We start from the raw sequence: 19,496 nt of genomic DNA on the forward strand, positions 1-19,496 counted from the left end.
ATGCCCTAAATAAAGAAATGCCTATAAACATACAAGAAGCTTACAGAACACCAAATAGATTGAACCAGGAAAGATAACATTCCCACCATATAATAATCAAAATACTAAATGTGTAGAACAAAGAAAGAATATTAAAAGCTGCAAAGGAACTGGAGACATGAAGGTAAATGCATTAAAATTCCACCTGACTTCTCAACAAAGACTTTAAAAGCTAGAGGGGCCTAAGCAGATGTCTTGCAAACTCTAAGAAACCACAGATGTTAGCCCAGGCTACTTTGCCCAGCAAAATTTTCAATCACAATAGATGGAGAAAAAAGATATTCTACAACAAAACCAAATTTAGACACATTTATCCATAAATCCAGTTCTACAGAAGATAGTAAACAAAAAACTCCAACCCATGGAGGTTAACTACACTCAAGAAAACACAGGAAATAAATGAATTCCCACCAGCAAAACAAAACAACAAAAGAGGGAGGAATACACACACACACAACTATCACCAATATCAAAATAGCAGAAACTAGCAATCATTGGTCATTAATATCTCTCAACATCAATGTTCTCAATTCTACAATGAAAAAGACACAGGCTAACAGAATGGATGAAAAAAACATGTTCCATCATTCTGTTGCATATAAGAAACATACCTACACATCAAAGGTAGACATTGCCTCAGTGTAAAGGGCTGGAAAATAATTTCCAAGAAAATGGACACAAGACACAAAATGATGCAGCCATTCTAATCTAACAACATAGACTTTCAGCCAAAATTAATCAAAAGAGATAGAAAAGGACACTTCATATTTCACCAAAGAAAAAGTCCACCAAGATTACTTCTGAATCCTGTATATATATATGCCCCAAATGCAAGGGCAAGCACGATTGTAAAAGAAATATTAGTAAAGCTTAAATCATGCATCAATCCCCATACATTAATAGTGAGAGACCCAACACTCAACAGTGAACAGGTCAGCCAGACAGAAACTAAACAGAGAAATAATGGAAGAAACAGACATTATGAATCAAGTAGACTCAGTAGATTTCTATATAACATTTCACCCAAACATAGAAGAATATATTTTCTTCTCAGCACCTTTCAGAACCTTCTCTAAAAATTGTTCATGTACTTGAAGCAAGTCTTAACAAATACAAGAAAATGGAAATAACATCTGTACTTTCTCAGATAACTACAGATTAAAGCTGAACTTCAACAACAACAGAAACAAAGGAAAAGCTCATCGAAAATGAAAACTCTCTACTCAATGACCACTCAATCTAGGAAGAAATAAAAATAAAAAATAAAAAACTCTCTACCATTTAAGGAAAATGAATGCACAACATACCCAAACTTATGTGGCATGATAAAAGTAGTGTTAAAAGGAAAGCTAATAAAAGAAAAAAACATTATTGAGATCTTGTACTGGTGACTTAACAGCACATCTGAAAACCTAGAGAAAAAAAAGGAAGCAAACACACCCAAGAGACTAGACAGCAGAAAAGTCAAACTCAAGGCTGAAATCAATACAATAGGAACAAAGGGAACAATAAAAAAAATCACGGAAGTAAAGAGTCGGTTCTATGGGAAAAATCAACAAGATGTACGAACACTTAGACAAACTTACTAAAATGTATTGAAAGAATATCCAAATTTACAAAATCAAAAATGAAAAGAGGGACAAAACAACAGACACAGAGGGAATTCAAAGAACCATTATGTCTCACTTCAAAAATCTGTACTCCACAACATTGGAAAATCTCAAAGAAATGGAGAATTTCCTTGATAAATTCCACTAACAAAGTAAAATCAAGATCAGATGAACAATCTAAAGAGATCTATAAGTCCTAAGAAAATAGAAGCCATCATTAAAATGCCCCAACCAAGAAAAGCTCAGAGCCAGATTGCTTTAGTACAGAATTCTTTCAAAAAAGAAATCAGACTTTCAAAGAAGAGCTAGTACCAATACTCCTCAAATATTCTACAAATAGAAACAGAAGGAACATTGTCAAATTTATTTCATGTGGCCACAATCATCTGATGTCTGAACTACAGCAAGACTTAATAAAGACAATTTTAAGCCAGCTTCCCTCATGAACCTTGAAGTAAAAATATTCAATAAAATAGTCACAAGTCAAATTGAAAAATACAGCAAAAATATAATTCACCATGATCAAAAAGGCTTCATCCAAGAGATGCAGGAATGTTTCAACGTAAGAAAACGTATCAATGCAATCCACCATATAAACAAACATTTTTTTTAAAACATCATTAGATGCTCAAAATGCCTTTGACGAAATCCAACACCCTTTCATGATAAAAAAGTCTTGAAGAGATCAGGGATAAAAGGTATATACCTAAACATACTAAAAGAAATGTACACCAAGCAGATAGCCAGCATCAAATTAAGTGGAGAGAAACTTAAAAGAAATTCCACTAAAACCAGGGACAGGATAAAGCTTTCCACTCTCTCCACATCTGTTCAATAAAGTACTTGATGTTATAGCTACAGTATTAAGAAAACTAGAGGAGATCAAGGGGATACAAATTGGAAAGGAAGATGTCAAAGTATCAATATTTGCAGATGATATGATAATATACATAAATGACCCCAAAAATTCCAACAGAGAACTCTTATGGCTGATAAAACACCTTAAGCAAAGTAGTTGGATTTGCAATTCACTTAAAAAATTTAGTAGCCCTCCTATATACAAATGATAAATGGGCTGAGAAGGAAATTCTGGAAACAACACTTCACAATAGCCACAAATAATATAAAATATTTGGGGTAACTCTAACTAAGAAAGTGACAAAAACTTCAAATCTTCAAAGAAAGAAGTTGAAAAAGATGTCAAAAGATGGAAAGATCTTCAATGCTCATAAACATGTGGGATTAACATAGTAAAAATGGCCATCTTACCAAAAGGAATCTACAGATTCAAAGTAATTCACATCAAAATTCCAGCACAATTCTTTACACACCTTTAAAGAAAAACACTCAACTTCATGTGGAAAAGAAAAATACCCAAGATAGCTAAAACAATCCTGTACAATAAAGGAACTTCTGGAGGTAGTACCATATCTGATATAAAGCTGCATGACAGAGAAATAAGTAAAAATCACATGGTAATGGCATCATAACAAACAGGTTAATCAATGGAATTGAACCAAAGCCAACAAGTAAATACACACACACACACACACACACACACACACACACACACACACACACCAATAGACACTTGGTTTTTTATAAAGAAGCCAAAATTACACAATGGAAAAGAAGACAGCATCTTCAACAGATAGTAAAAGATTGCAAATAGATTCATATCTGCCAATCTTCAGAAAACTCAAGTCTAAGTGGATCAAAAACCTCAACATAAAACCAGATACACTTAACCTGATCGAAGAGAAAGTGAGGAATAACCTTGAATGCATTGATGCAGGCAACAACAGAACCCCAACAGCTCAGGCACTAAAATCAACAATTAATAAATGGGACCTCATGAAATGGAAAGGCAAAGAACATCATAGAGAGGATAGAGCGGCAGCCTACAGGATGGGAAAGGATCTTCTCCCACATCTCACAGAGAACTGCTATACAAACTACATAAAGAATTTAAGAAACTAGACATCAACAAATCAAACAACCCAATTTAAAAATGGGGTACAAGGGTTCCGGGACTCAGCAGAACTTAGGAAATTAGTCTGAACAGGTGAGAGGGTGCGCCAGAGAACCGGACAGCTTCTGGGACAGGCGGAAGCACAGAGCCGCTGAGGCAGCACCCTTGGCGGGCTGCAGACAGCCGGCCACCGTCCAGACCAGAGGACAGGTGTCCGCCTGGCTTGGGAGGCGGCCTCAGCCTCAGGAGCAGTGGTCGCCATCTTGGTTCCGGGACTCCCTGGAACTTAGGAATTTAGTCTGCACAGGTGAGAGTCTGCACCACAGAAGCTGACAGCTTCTGGGAACTGCCAAAGCAACACAGCTTCTGAGAAAGGCCCTGTTTTGGGCCTTCTTCTTCGGCACACCTTCCCTGTAAGAGAGCTTGCCAGCAGAGAGTGCTCTGAGCACTGAAACTCAGAGGAGAGAATCTGTCTCCCAGGTCTGCTGATAGACGGTAACAGAATCACCAGAAGAACAATCTCTAAACAGAGTTAACTATAACTACTAACTCCAGAGATTACCAGATGGCGAAAGGTAAACGTAGGAATCTTACTAACAGGAGCCAAGACCACTCACCATCATCAGAACCCAGCACTCCCACTTCGTCCAGTCCAGGACACCCCAACACACCCGAAAACCTAGACCTAGATTTAAAAGCATATCTCATGATGATGGTAGAGGACATCAAGAAGGACTTTAATAAATCACTTAAAGAAATACAGGAGAACACTGCTAAAGAGTTACAAGTCCTTAGAGAAAAACAGGAAAACACAATCAAACAGGTAGAAGTCCTTACAGAAAAAGAGGAAAAAACATACAAACAGGTGATGGAAATGAACAAAACCATACTAGACCTAAAAAGGGAAGTAGACACAATAAAGAAAACTCAAAGTGAGGCAACACTGGAGATAGAAACCCTAGGAAAGAAATCTGGAACCATAGATTGGAGCATCAGCAACAGAATACAAGAGATGGAAGAGAGAATCTCAGGTGCAGAAGATTCCATAGAGAACATCGGCACAACAATCAAAGAAAATGGAAAATGCAAAAAGATCCTAACTCAAAATATCCAGGAAATCCAGGACACAATGAGAAGACCAAACCTACGGATAATAGGAGTGGATGAGAATGAAGATTTTCAACTCAAAGGACCAGCAAACATCTTCAACAAAATTATTGAAGAAAACTTCCCAAATCTAAAGAAAGAGATGCCTATGAACATACAAGAAGCCTACAGAACTCCAAATAGACTGGACCAGAAAAGAAATTCCTCCCGACACATAATAATCAGAACAACAAATGCACTAAATAAAGATAGAATACTAAAAGCAGTAAGGGAAAAAGGTCAAGTAACATATAAAGGCAAGCCTATCAGAATTACACCAGATTTTTCACCAGAGACTATGAAAGCCAGAAGAGCCTGGACAGATGTTATACAGACACTAAGAGAACACAAATTCCAGCCCAGGCTACTATACCCAGCCAAACTTTCAATTACCATAGATGGAGAAACCAAAGTATTCCACGACAAAACCAAATTCACACATTATCTCTCCACGAATCCAGCCCTTCAAAGGATAATAACAGAAAAAAACCAATACAAGAACGGGAACAACACCCTAGAAAAAACAGGAAGGTAATCCCTCAACAAACCTAAAAGAAGACAGCCACAAGAACAGAATGCCAACTTTAACAACAAAAATAACAGGAAGCAACAATTACTTTTCCTTAATATCTCTTAACATCAATGGTCTCAACTCCCCAATAAAAAGACATAGACTAACAAACTGGCTACACAAACAAGACACAACATTTTGCTGCTTACAGGAAACACATCTCAGAGAAAAAGATAGACACTACCTCAGAATGAAAGGCTGGAAAACAATTTTCCAAGCAAATGGTATGAAGAAACAAGCTGGAGTAGCCATCCTAATATCTGATAAGATTGACTTCCAACCCAAAGTCATCAAAAAAGACAAGGAGGGGCACTTTGTTCTCATCAAAGGTAAAATCCTCCAAGAGGAACTCTCAATTCTGAATATCTATGCTCCAAATATAAGGGCAGCCACATTCATTAAAGAAACTTTAGTAAAGCTCAAAGCACACATTGCACCTCACACAATGATAGTGGGAGACTTCAACACACCACTTTCACCAATGGACAGATCATGGAAACAGAAACTAAACAGGGACACACTGAAACTAACAGAAGTGATGAAACAAATGGATCTGACAGATATCTACAGAACATTTTATCCTAAAACAAAAGTATATACTTTCTTCTCAGCACCTCATGGTACCTTCTCCAAAATTGACCACATAATAGGTCACAAAACAGGCCTCAACAGATTCAAAAATATTGAAATTGTCCCATGTATCCTATCAGATCACCATGCACTAAGGCTGATCTTCAATAACAAAAAAAAAATAATAGAAAGCCAACACTCACGTGGAAACTGAACAACACTCTTCTCAATGATACCTTGGTCAAGGAAGGAATAAAGAAAGAAATTAAAGACTTTTTAGAGTTTAATGAAAATGAAGCCACAACGTACCCAAACCTTTGGGACACAATGAAAGCATTTCTAAGAGGGAAACTCATAGCTCTGAGTGCCTCCAAGAAGAAACGGGAGAGAGCACATACTAGCAGCTTGACAACACATCTAAAAGCTCTAGAAAAAAAGGAAGCAAATTCACCCAAGAGGAGTAGACGGCAGGAAATAATCAAACTCAGGGGTGAAATCAACCAAGTGGAAACAAGAAGAACTATTCAAAGAATTAACCAAATGAGGAGTTGGTTCTTTGAGAAAATCAACAAGATAGATAAACCCTTAGCTAGACTCACTAGAGGGCACAGGGACAAAATCCTAATTAACAAAATCAAAACTGAAAAGGGAGACATAACAACAGATCCTGAAGAAATCCAAAACACCATCAGATCCTTCTACAAAAGGCTATACTCAACAAAACTGGAAAACCTGGACGAAATGGACAAATTTCTGGACAGATACCAGGTACCAAAGTTGAATCAGGATCAAGTTGACCTTCTAAACAGTCCCATATCACCTAAAGAAATAGAAGCAGTTATAAATAGTCTCCCAGCCAAAAAAAGCCCAGGACCAGACAGGTTTAGTGCAGAGTTCTATCAGACCTTCAAAGAAGATCTAATTCCAGTTCTGCACAAACTTTTTCACAAGATAGAAGTAGAAGGTACTCTACCCAACTCATTTTATGAAGCCACTATTACTCTGATACCTAAACCACAGAAAGATCCAACAAAGATAGAGAACTTCAGACCAATTTCTCTTATGAATATCGATGCAAAAATCCTCAATAAAATTCTCGCTAACCAAATCCAAGAACACATTAAAGCAATCATCCATCCTGACCAAGTAGGTTTTATTCCAGGGATGCAGGGATGGTTTAATATACGAAAATCCATCAATGTAATCCATTATATAAACAAACTCAAAGACAAAAACCACATGATCATCTCGTTAGATGCAGAAAAAGCATTTGACAAGATCCAACACCCATTCATGATAAAAGTTCTGGAAAGATCAGGAATTCAAGGCCCATACCTAAACATGATAAAAGCAATCTACAGCAAACCAGTAGCCAACATCAAAGTAAATGGAGAGAAGCTGGAAGCAATCCCACTAAAATCAGGGACTAGACAAGGCTGCCCACTTTCTCCCTACCTTTTCAACATAGTACTTGATGTATTAGCCAGAGCAATTCGACAACAAAAGGAGATCAAGGGGATACAAATTGGAAAAGAGGAAGTCAAAATATCACTTTTTGCAGATGATATGATAGTATATATAAGTGACCCCAAAAATTCCACCAGAGAACTCCTAAACCTGATAAACAGCTTCAGAGAAGTAGGTGGATATAAAATAAACTCAAACAAGTCAATGGCCTTTCTCTATACAAAGAATAAACAGGCTGAGAAAGAAATTAGGGAAACAACACCCTTCTCAATAGTCACAAATAATATAAAATATCTCAGCGTGACTCTAACTAAGGAAGTGAAAGATCTGTATGATAAAAACTTCAAGTCTCTGAAGAAAGAAATTAAAGAAGATCTCAGAAGATGGAAGGATCTCCCATGCTCATGGATTGGCAGGATCAACATTGTAAAAATGGCTATCTTGCCAAAAGCAATCTACAGATTCAATGCAATCCCCATCAAAATTCCAACTCAATTCTTCAACGAATTAGAAGGAGCAATTTGCAAATTCATCTGGAATAACAAAAAACCTAGGATAGCAAAAACTCTTCTCAAGGATAAAAGAACCTCTGGTGGAATCACCATGCCTGACCTAAAGCTTTACTACAGAGCAATTGTGATAAAAACTGCATGGTACTGGTATAGAGACAGACAAGTAGACCAATGGAATAGAATTGAAGACCCAGAAATGAACCCACACACCTATGGTCACTTGATCTTCGACAAGGGAGCTAAAACCATCCAGTGGAAGAAAGACAGCATTTTCAACAATTGGTGCTGGCACAACTGGTTGTTATCATGTAGAAGAATGCGAATCGATCCATACTTATCTCCTTGTACTAAGGTCAAATCTAAGTGGATCAAGGAACTTCACTTAAAACCAGAATCACTGAAACTTATAGAGGAGAAAGTGGGGAAAAGCCTTGAAGATATGGGCACAGGGGAAAAATTCCTGAACAGAACAGCAATGGCTTGTGCTGTAAGATCGAGAATTGACAAATGGGACCTAATGAAACTCCAAAGTTTCTGCAAGGCAAAAGACACCATCAATAAGACAAAAAGACCACCAACAGATTGGGAAAGGATCTTTACCTATCCTAAATCAGATAGGGGACTAATATCCAACATATATAAAGAACTCAAGAAGGTGTACTTCAGAAAATCAAATAACCCCATTAAAAAATGGGGCTCAGAACTGAACAAAGAATTCTCACCTGAGGAATACCGAATGGCAGAGAAACACCTGAAAAAATGTTCAACATCCTTAATCATCAGGGAAATGCAAATCAAAACAACCCTGAGATTCCACCTCACACCAGTCAGAATGGCTAAGATCAAAAATTCAGGTGACAGCAGATGCTGGCGTGGATGTGGAGAAAGAGGAACACTCCTCCATTGTTGGTGGGATTGCAGGCTTGTACAACCACTCTGGAAATCAGTCTGGCGGTTCCTCAGAAAATTGGACATAGTACTACCGGAGGATCCAGCAATACCTCTCCTGGACATATATCCAGAAGATGCCCCAACTGGTAAGAAGGACACATGCTCCACTATGTTCATAGCAGCCTTATTTATAATAGCCAGAAGCTGGAAAGAACCCAGATGCCCCTCAACAGAGGAATGGATACAGAAAATGTGGTACATCTACACAATGGAGTACTACTCAGCTATTAAAAAGAATGAATTTATGAAATTCCTAGCCAAATGGATGGACCTGGAGGGCATCATCCTGAGTGAGGTAACACATTCACAAAGGAACTCACACAATATGTACTAACTGATAAGTGGATATTAGCCCAAAACCTAGGATACCCAAGATATAAGATACAATTTCCTAAACACATGAAACTCAAGAAAAATGAAGACTGAAGTGTGGACACTATGCCCCTCCTTAGAAGTGGGAACAAAACACCCTTGGAAGGAGTTACAGAGATAAAGTTTGGAGCTGAGATGAAAGGATGGACCATGTAGAGACTGCCATATCCAGGGATCCACCCCATAATCAGCATCCAAACGCTGACACCATTGCATACACTAGCAAGATTTTATCGAAAGGACCCAGATGTAGCTGTCTCTTGTGAGACTATGCCGGGGCCTAGCAAACACAGAAGTGGGTGCTCACAGTCAGCTAATGGATGGATCACAGGGCTCCCAATGGAGGAGCTAGAGAAAGTACCCAAGGAGCTAAAGGGATCTGCAACCCTATAGGTGGAACAACATTATGAACTAACCAGTACCCCGGAGCTCTTGACTCTAGCTGCATATGTATCAAAAGATGGCCTAGTCGGCCATCACTGGAAAGAGAGGCCCATTGGACACGCAAACTTTATATGCCCCAGTACAGGGGAACGCCAGGGCCAAAAAGGGGGAGTGGGTGGGTAGGGGAGTGGGGGTGGGTGGGTATGGGGGACTTTTGGTATAGCATTGGAAATGTAAATGAGCTAAATACCTGATAAAAAAAATTTTAAAAAATGGGGTACAAATCTAAACCGAGAATTCTCAACAAAGGAATCTCTAATGGCCAAGAAGCACTTAAGAGATTTTTTCATTATCCTTAGTCATCAGGGAAATGCAAATCAAAATGACTCTGAGATTCTATCTACCCTGGTCAGCATGGCTAAGATCAAAAACTCAAGCTACAACTCATGCTGATGAGGATATGGAGCAAGGGGAAACCCTCCTCCATTGCTGATGGAAATGTAAACTTGTACAGCCACTTTGGAAATCAATTTGATGGTTTCTCAGAAAATTAGGAATAGATCTACTTCAAGACCCAGCTATACTACTCCTGGGTATATACCTCTACCACACCACAAGGATACTTGCTCAATTATGTGCATAGCATCTTTATTCATAATAGCCAGAAACTGGAAATAATCTAGCTGCCCATTAATTGAAGAATGGGTAAGGAAAATATGGTACATTTACACAGTGGAATATTACTCAGCTATTAACAACAATAACATCATGAATTTTGCAGGCAAATGGATGGAACTAGAAAAAAGCATCCCTAAATGAGGTAACCAAGTCAGAGAGACAAATATGCATGAACTCACTTATAACTGAATATTAGACAAAAAATTAAATAAATAAAGGATAACCATGTTAAAATCCACAGACCCCAAAAAACCTAAGTAACAAGGAAGGTTCAAGGGGTTGGGGGTGGGGAGATTACCTGAATCTCATTGAGAAGTGAAAATAGAATAGACATCCTAGGTTGGTGGCAGTAGGGCACTAGAACAGGTTGGGGAAGGGGATGGGAACAGGTGGGATCAGGTGAGAAGAGGAAGGAAGGAGAGAGTATTGGGTGGGCCAATTGGAATCCTGGGGGTGGAGGACCAATTAGGGTCAATGAGGGTGACCCTAGCTAAGGCTCCTAGCAATCAAGGATATGGAGCCTGAACCAGCCATCTCCTGTAACCAGGCAAGACTTCCAATGGAGGGACTGGAACACAAACCCAACCACAAAGCCTTCAACCTACAGTTTGTCATGCCTACACGATGTTCAGAGATAGAGCATAACTTGAGGGAATGGCCAACCAAAGACTGGTCCAGCTTGAGACCCATGCCGTGAGAGGGCACTTACCCCTGACACTATGGATAGTATTCTTCTATACTTGTAGGGAGAAACCTAGCATCTAATCATCAGAGAGGCTTCACCCACCACCTGATGGAAACAGATTCATAGACCCACACTCAAGCATTAGGAGGAGCTCGGGCAATCCTGTGGACTGGGAGAAGGAAGGATTGTAGGAGCCACAGGGGTCAAAGAAACCACAAGAGGACCTACAGAATCAGTGAACCTGGGACAATAGGGGCTCAAAGATAATGAACTGCCAACCAGAGAACATGCATTGGCCTGACCTAGGACCTCTGTACATATGTAACAGTTGTGTAGCTTGGTCTCCATGGGAGACTCCTAACAGCAAAAGCAGAGGCTGTCTCTGACTCTGTTGCCTACCTTTGAGACACTTTCCCCCTAGTAGGCTGCCTCATTTATCCTCAATAGGAGACGATGCTCCTGAATTCACTGCAACCTGACATGACAAGGCTGTTTGATATCCATGGAAGGCCTCCCTTTTCTGAAGGGAAACGGAGACAAGTAGATGGTGAGGAGAAGAGAAAGGGAGGTTGGAGTGGGGAGGAGACTGGTAGGAGAGGAGGGAGAGGGAACTGAAATTAGCAAGTAAAGGAAATAAATATATTAATGAATTAAAATATTAGAAAAAGGAAAATATTTCAATGTCTACCTGATATATGCCTAGAGCCTAAAAGTTCCATAAAAATCTCCATAAAAAACTGGCTAATGGAGTGGCTCAGGAGTGAGGAACACCTGCTTCTTCCAGAGGACCTGAGTTCAGGGACCTCATGCTCTCTTCTGGCCTCACCTGACGCCTGTACACACACTGTGCATACAAACCCATACAAGCACACACAGAGAGACATACATAGTAACCAAATTAATTTTTAAAGCTCTTGAAACTGATGAAGAACTATAGCACAGTAGAAAGATAACAGTCAACAGTGTAAGTGGGAACAGCACACAGAGTTCAAGGCCAGCCTTGACAATCATCAGTAGGGTTGGCATGAACATGGGGGTGCTTGTGTCTCCCACAAAGTCTTGTTTCTGTTATCTTACAAAATATTCTGAAGTGCAGATTCTGGCTCACATGTATTTTTCTCCTTTTGATTGCTTCCATAATTATTTACATAAGTACTTGTCTTTGTCAGGGTTTCTATTCCTGCACAAAACATCATGACCAAGAAGCAAACTGGGGAGGAACGGGTTTATTCAGCTTACACTTCCACACTGCTGTTGGTTATCAAAGGAAGTCAGGACTGGAACACAAGCAGGTCAGGAAGCAGGAGCTGATGCAGAGGCCATGGATGGATGTTACTAGCTTGCTTCCCCTGGCTTGATCAGCTTGCTTTCTTATAGAACCCAAGACTACCACCCCAGAGATGGTACCACCCACAAGGATCTCTCCCCCCCCTCCCCCCAGATCACTAATTGAGAAAAAGCCTCACAGCTGGATCTCATGGAGGCATTTCCTCACCTGAAGCTCCTTTCTCTGTGATAACTCCAGCTTGTGTCAAGTTGACACAAAACCAGCCAGTACAGTACTGCAGCTTTTCACAAAGCTACAAACATAAATTTATTTACCTCCTTGTTAACACATTTATTCTTATTTTACTGATATTAGGAATAAAATTTCAATGTTGTAATTAGCCTAATGTCAAGCAATGTATCAATTGTACGTGACATTTCACATGGTCAAAGTCAAAGGTGCGATGTTCCTGATGACTTGGAAGATGCAGTAAAACTGTCTCTCCTCTGTCTCCTGCTAAGTAGAGTATGGCTCACCAATGCTAAACATCCATGATGGACTACCCACATAGGCTTTGAGTGATACATACTTGTTTTTCAAAGTCCTCAATTAAAGTGTTGTACACTCTACTAATCTTGAAGTCATCCGTTCTTTCAAGTTGTCCTTGCACAATTGGGCTTTACTCCTACCTACACTGCTGCTGAGTTCAACTTCCCAAGGATAATCTAACCTATTGGCTTTCTATCTTCAGGCACCCGAGCCCACAGCCCCAGTGCTGATGTTTCTGATATATAATAAGAAAGTAGTGCTACTGGGTAAGAATGCTCTTGACCCTGAGAAATGATTCTTTTAGACAGAGTTCTCTTTCAGACATATCACCTGCCTAGCCATCAACACAGACAACCTGGGACCATGCAAAAGCAAGTTCACATTTATGCTGACCTGCTATTCCCAGAAGGTTCACTACCATCTCACTGAAATACATTCTTCTAGTGCAATACTCCCAACAGTGTCATCTTGACATAGAATATTTCTAACCCAGAAAGAAATCATCATATTTAAAGGTAGAAGACATAGGATGTCCACTAGAGAGATTGGCATGTACCTCTCCTGAAAAGTTTTTTTTAAACAATTCCATTGGCTACAACAATTCTCTTCCTTTCGCCTGACCTTCAAAGAATCCTCATCCTTTGAAAGGGAAGCTGATTTGCCCATCACGTCTCTCTCCTCCTAACCTCTACCAAAAAATAAAGCTTTCTTAACACAAGGACGTGAGAGTTGAGGCTCTACAGAGCCAAGAGTCAGGCTAGATGCCAATCATTCATTCTATCACTATGGATACCACAGCAGCATGTTCATCTTGCAATGAACTTTCTAATCTAAGTGCAGGCAAAGATCAATATTATAGAAGAGCAACCACCCCAGCCCTTCCAGGCAGCAGACATGTAACCCCATGAACAGATGGTGATCTGAGCAGGAATGTTGTCAACCAATTACCTAAGAGAGGGTTAATATCTGTGTGTGCATGTGTGTAACATATACATATATATTACATATATAAACTCTACATATAAACTGTATATAAATAAATATATTGTATTACATACACACATATGTTTATATGTGTATTTATATGTACATATATATGTGTGTATATATTGTGTTATACACACGGGCATATATATATGCATATATGTGTGTATGTTTACATATATGTGTATATACAAATATATAAATGTATATATGTATGTATGTATATGAACTTAAAAGTTAAAATTTTAAAAAGGTAATCCAATCACTGGTCATATTATTTGAAGACCTTTTAAAAGCAAAAATTAGAAATGATTAAAAGAATACATGGGAGTTCGATCGGTAGCGGGAGCGGAGAGCGGACCCCAGAGAGCCCTGAGAGCCCCACCGCCGCCACCGGCCTAGTCACCATCACACCCGGGAGGAGCCGCAGCCGTTTCCGCCGGCCCCAGTCACCATCACCGCAATCATGAGCAGCGAGGCAGAGACCCAGCAGCCGCCCGCCGCCCTCAGCGCCGCCGACACCAAGCCCGGCTCCACGGACAGCGGCAGGGGTAGTGGCGCTCATATCGGCGGCGCCCACCAGCGGGGACAAGAAGGTCATCGCAACGAAGGTTTTGGGGACAGTCAAATGGTTCAATATAAGGAACGGATACAGTTTCATCAACAGGAATGACACCAAGGAAGACGTATTTGTACACCAGACTGCCAAAAAGAAGAATAACCCCAGGAAGTACCTTCGCAGTGTAGGCGATGGAGAGACTGTGGAGTTTGATGTTGTTGAAGGAGAAAAGGGTGCGGAGGCAGCAAAAGTTACAGGCCCTGGTGGAGTTCCAGTTCAAGGCAGTAAATACGCAGCAGACCGTAACCATTATAGACGTTATCCACGTCGTAGGGGTCCTCCACGCAATTACCAGCAAAATTACCAGAATAGTGAGAGTGGAGAAAAGAACGAGGGATCGGAAAGCGCTCCTGAAGGCCAGGCCCAACAATGCCAGCCCTATCGCAGGCGAAGGTTCCCACCTTACTACATGCGGAGACCCTATGCGCGTCGACCACAGTATTCCAACCCCCCTGTGCAAGGAGAAGTGATGGAGGGTGCTGACAACCAGGGTGCAGGAGAGCAAGGTAGACCAGTGAGACAGAGTATGTATCGGGGTTACAGACCACGATTCAGAAGGGGCCCTCCTCGCCAAAGACAGCCTAGAGAGGTTGGCAATGAAGAGGACAAAGAAAATCAAAGAGATGAGACCCAAGGTCAGCAGCCACCTCAACGTCGGTATCGCCGCAACTTCAATTACCGACGCAGACGCCCAGAGAACCCTAAACCACAAGATGGCAAAGAGACAAAAGCAGCCGATCCACCAGCTGAGAATTTGTCCGCTCCCAAGGCTGAGCAGGGCGGGGGGCTGAGTAAATGCCGACTTACCATCTCTACCATCATCCGGTTTGGTCATCCAACAAGAAGAAATGAATATAAAATTCCAGCAATAAGAAATGAACAAAGATTGGAGCTGAAGACCTTAAGTGCTTGCTTTTGGCCCGCTGACCAGATAACATTAGAACTATCTGCATTATCTATGCAGAATGGGGTTTTTATTATTTTTACCTAAAAATGTCTCTTTTTGGTAATGACAAACGTGGTTTTTTTTTTCTTTTTTAATTTTTTATTAGGTATTTAGCTCATTTACATTTCCTTTTTTTCCATTTTTTATTAGGTATTTAGCTCATTTACATTTCCAATGCTATACCAAAAGTCCCCCATACCCACCCACCCCCACTCCCCTACCCACCCACTCCCCCTTTTTGGCCCTGGCGTTCCCCTGTACTGGGGCATACAAAGTTTACGTGTCCAATGGGCCTCTCTTTCCAGTGATGGCCGATTAGGCCATCTTTTGTTACATATGCAGCTAGAGTCAAGAGCTCCGGGGTACTGGTTAGTTCATAATGTTGTTCCACCTATAGGGTTGCAGATCCCTTTAGCTCCTTGGGTTCTTTCTCTAGCTCCTCCATTGGGAGCCCTGTGATCCATCCATTAGCTGACTGTGAGCATCCACTTCTGTGTTTGCTAGGCCCCGGCATAGTCTCACAAGAGATAGCTACATCTGGGTCCTTTCAATAAAATCTTGCTAGGGTATGCAATGGTGTCAGCGGACAAACGTGTTTTTTAAGAAAAAAAAAAAGGCCTGGTTTTTCTCAATATACCTTTAACGGTTTTTAAATTGTTTCACATCTGGTCAAGTTGAGATTTTTAAGAACTTCATTTTTAATTTGTAATAAAGTTTACAACTTGATTTTTTCAAAAAAGTCAACAAACTGCAAGCACCTGTTAATAAAGGTCTTAAATAAAAAAAAATACATGGAAAAATATTCAACACCATTAGCCGTGAGAAAATACCAATAAAAAGTTCTTTGAGCCGGGCGTGGTGGCGCACACCTTTAATCCCAGCACTCAGGAGGCAGAGGCAGGTGGATTTCTGAGTTCGAGGCCAGCCTGGTCTACAAAGTGAGTTCCAGGACAGCCAGGGCTATACAGAGAAACCCTGTCTCGAAAAAAACCAAAAAAAAAAAAAAAAAAAAAAGTTCTTTGAAATTCTACCACATTCCTGTCAAGAACAGCTGTCATCAAGAAAACAAACAATAACAAGTGCTGGTGAGAATACAGGGGGAGGGAGGAAGAAAACCTTTACACACAGTTAATGGGACTGTAAATTAGTACAAGCTGTATGGAAATTAGCTTGTAAGATCTTTAAAAAAAAAAACCTAAAATTAGAACCACCATATGAGCAATCTAATCGACTATGCAATACATAAAACAAAGAAGCAGCTTCGTGTCTGTCAGTGGACAAATTCATAAATAAAACATAGCATACATAAGGAAGGACAAATGTTGTCACTAGCCAGAAAATGGGTTAAATTTGAGATCGTCTTGTTAAGTAATTCAGACTCAAAAAGACAGAATTCATGTTTCCTCATCGAAGGAGGGGAGAGCACAGGAAAGAACAGTAGGACTATTTGGGAAGAGAAAATGATTCCAGAGGAAACCACAGGGGCCAGGAGAGAGGGTAGAAGTGACTTTCCATATGTCATAAGAAACAAAAATGAAAGTTATAAATTGAAACCCATGTAGGGCAATAAAAAAGAAAATATCCAAGAATAAACCTAGTGAAAAAGGCTTAGGCTCCTGCAAAGGAATGCACAAGCATTTAGTGAGAAGCAAGTGTCCAGGTACCCAGTTCTGTACAGTCAGCAGCAGCATCTAAAACACAAACACTTGTGGCAGCATGGTAATGAATAGTCCCAAATTATTTTCTACGAAAAAGTTTCAGCCAATGAGCTGTGTCAAATTCATCCAGCTGAAAAGTACACAGGAATCAGAGCAAGCAAACTTGGGGTCAGGATGGTGAAGATTGTCACAATCATCCTATGAACAAAGACAGAATGATTTTGATTGGCATTGAGGTTAAACATGATGCCCAGGACTGGACGACAAACAGACCCTGGATGGTAGTAGGAACAGCCTTTGGGGGTGAGTGACATGAAATGATTTGTAGGAACTGGGTTGGTTTCCATTTCTTTAATACTGGTATGGCTGTGTTTGCTCTTTATTCTCTCAAATGAGAAATTAATAATTTACATTTATTAGTATGAGTAGTAGAAAAGGAAGGGGGCATATCTTGGTCCTCACAGGTGAAATGGGTAATAAATTAGGTACATGATTCCTTCATGGAATAGAAAGAAAAGAAATGGAAACTGAAGGAGAAAGGCCGGACAGAGAGATAGGGTTAGAAGTAAAAGAGAATCATGGGAAAGATCACCAGTCTAAGATCCTTGATGCTGCAGACAGCCCCTGTGCACTGGAGTCATCTTGCCCACTCCAGTTTGTCTGGCTCTAAAGCTAAAAGTACATCTACCCCAGGAGCTGCCCCAGTCAGAGTCAAGACTCATGCTCACCCACACATCCCCTGATGTCTGCTTATTCCTAAGTGCTGGGTGTTTGTTTGTTTGTTCCTTCGTTTGCTTGTTTTCATTCCTCCAGTATTGGTTTACTATGCTTACTCTGCTATGAAACACATTGTTCCAGAAACCCTAGCTCACAGCACCCTTACTATGCCTCAGATACACAGTGAGAGGAATTTACACAGAGATTGACAGCTAAGACAGTTTGGAATTGGACATTGCGGGCAAAAAGACAGGGAAATAGGTGTGGAGTCCATGATTGTGAATACACCACACTCATATGCAGAGACATTTATACTTCTAAGTAGGGATATGGGGAGAAGGTTGCAAGAATACAGTAATCTTGATATTGCCATACAGTCAGGAGCTAACGAAGGCCCAGATGACCATCAGAGTTATAACAAAACTGGTGGGATGAATCCCTGATTTGTTGGAAAAACTTCAAGTAAGTCTTCAAGTAAGTTATCACCAGATAAGTAATGAATGCTTGCAAATGATTCAGAGCATTGGGTAAGGAATTCTTCCTTGATGAACACAAATTAAATATGGAAAATAATAAACAAGAAAGAAACCTCCTTCTGATTGGTCCAAACCTTGGAGGCCTGTTGTATAAAAGGCCCTGACTGGAAGAACTTGCTACATTGTGTAAAACTCACCTGGGAATAGACTATCACCCTCCTCTCCTGACACCATGACCCACACCTGTCAGCCATGCTGCTGCAAGACCACCTCCTGCAGGACCTCCAGCAGCTCTGAATCCAGCTCTGAATCCAGCTGCCCTGTGTTCATCTGCTGCGCCCCAAGTTGGTGCAGCACACCCTGTTGTTGCAAGTCTATCTGCTGCCACAGCACCAAGACTGTCAACAGCTGTTCCCAGCTGTGCTGTCCACCAACCTGCTGTGACCCTGCCTCCTGTGACAGCAACTGCTGCAAGCCAACCTGTGTGACCATCTGCTGCAGCACACCTTGCTGCCAGCCCAGCTGCTGCGTGCCCACCTGCTGCCAGCCTAGCCTCTTCCAGCTCTGCTGCCAACCAACTTGCTGTGAAACCAGCTGCTGCAAGACCATCTCCTTTAAACCCTCCTGTGTGATCATTGGCTGCAGCACACCCTGCTGCCAGCCCTGCTGTGTGTGCCCATCTCCCACTGATGACCAGCTCCCAAAGGAACAAAGCCATGCTCCTGCGAGAGCTGGCATGCCCTGTGTGCACGAAGCCACCTCTTAACCTTTGCTGGCCAACTTCATGTTCTCACCAGGGGACCTGACAAATGGAGTCTTTCTTAAGAGATGAAATGCTTTGAGAAAGGATGGAGTCCCTCACCCTCAGCCTCTCATCTCCTGAGACTGTGGATGGTCTTCCTGGATGGCTGATATGAAGGTCTGGCATCAGTTAAAGTTCTGGGCCAGGATCTTTACATCTTTCATCAAATAACTTCCTAAAATGTAACTTTATTTAACCTGTATTTTCTTCTGGGTTACCCCCAATTTTTGTGTACTCTTTTTCTTCTTTCTGCTCACTTCCGATTTGTATCACTAGAAACAAGTAATTCAAATAAACTCTCTGCTGCCATTCATTCCATATTGTCTGTCATTATATTTTGATAAGTCACTTCATGTCAAATCTACTTAATCAAAAGATGTTTAAATACTCAACGAGGCTCCCTTGTATCAGTGACACTCAGCATGCTGTTCAACATCAGATCCATGAAAGGTTTTTATCTGGCACAAATGAAATCTAATACCAACTGATTGCTATCTTCATAGTTCCTCCAACCTCTGCTC

At 40.7% G+C, this 19,496-nt stretch overlaps 1 protein-coding gene and 1 pseudogene across 1 annotated transcript; both read left to right on the top strand.

The window, feature by feature from the left end:
* Gm11560 (predicted gene 11560) lies at positions 14,087-15,360 on the top strand (annotated as a pseudogene).
* Positions 15,361-18,352: 2,992 nt separating this feature from the next.
* On the top strand, positions 18,353-19,287 carry Krtap31-2 (keratin associated protein 31-2). The gene has a single exon (NM_001025244.3). It carries the CDS (start codon positions 18,406-18,408, stop codon positions 18,937-18,939), a length of 534 nt encoding a protein of 177 aa, NP_001020415.1. The 5' UTR covers positions 18,353-18,405; the 3' UTR covers positions 18,940-19,287.
* Positions 19,288-19,496: the final 209 nt, after the last annotated feature.

This window comes from Mus musculus, chromosome 11, assembly GCF_000001635.26.
Source record: "Mus musculus strain C57BL/6J chromosome 11, GRCm38.p6 C57BL/6J".
NCBI classification, from domain to species: Eukaryota; Metazoa; Chordata; class Mammalia; order Rodentia; family Muridae; genus Mus; species Mus musculus.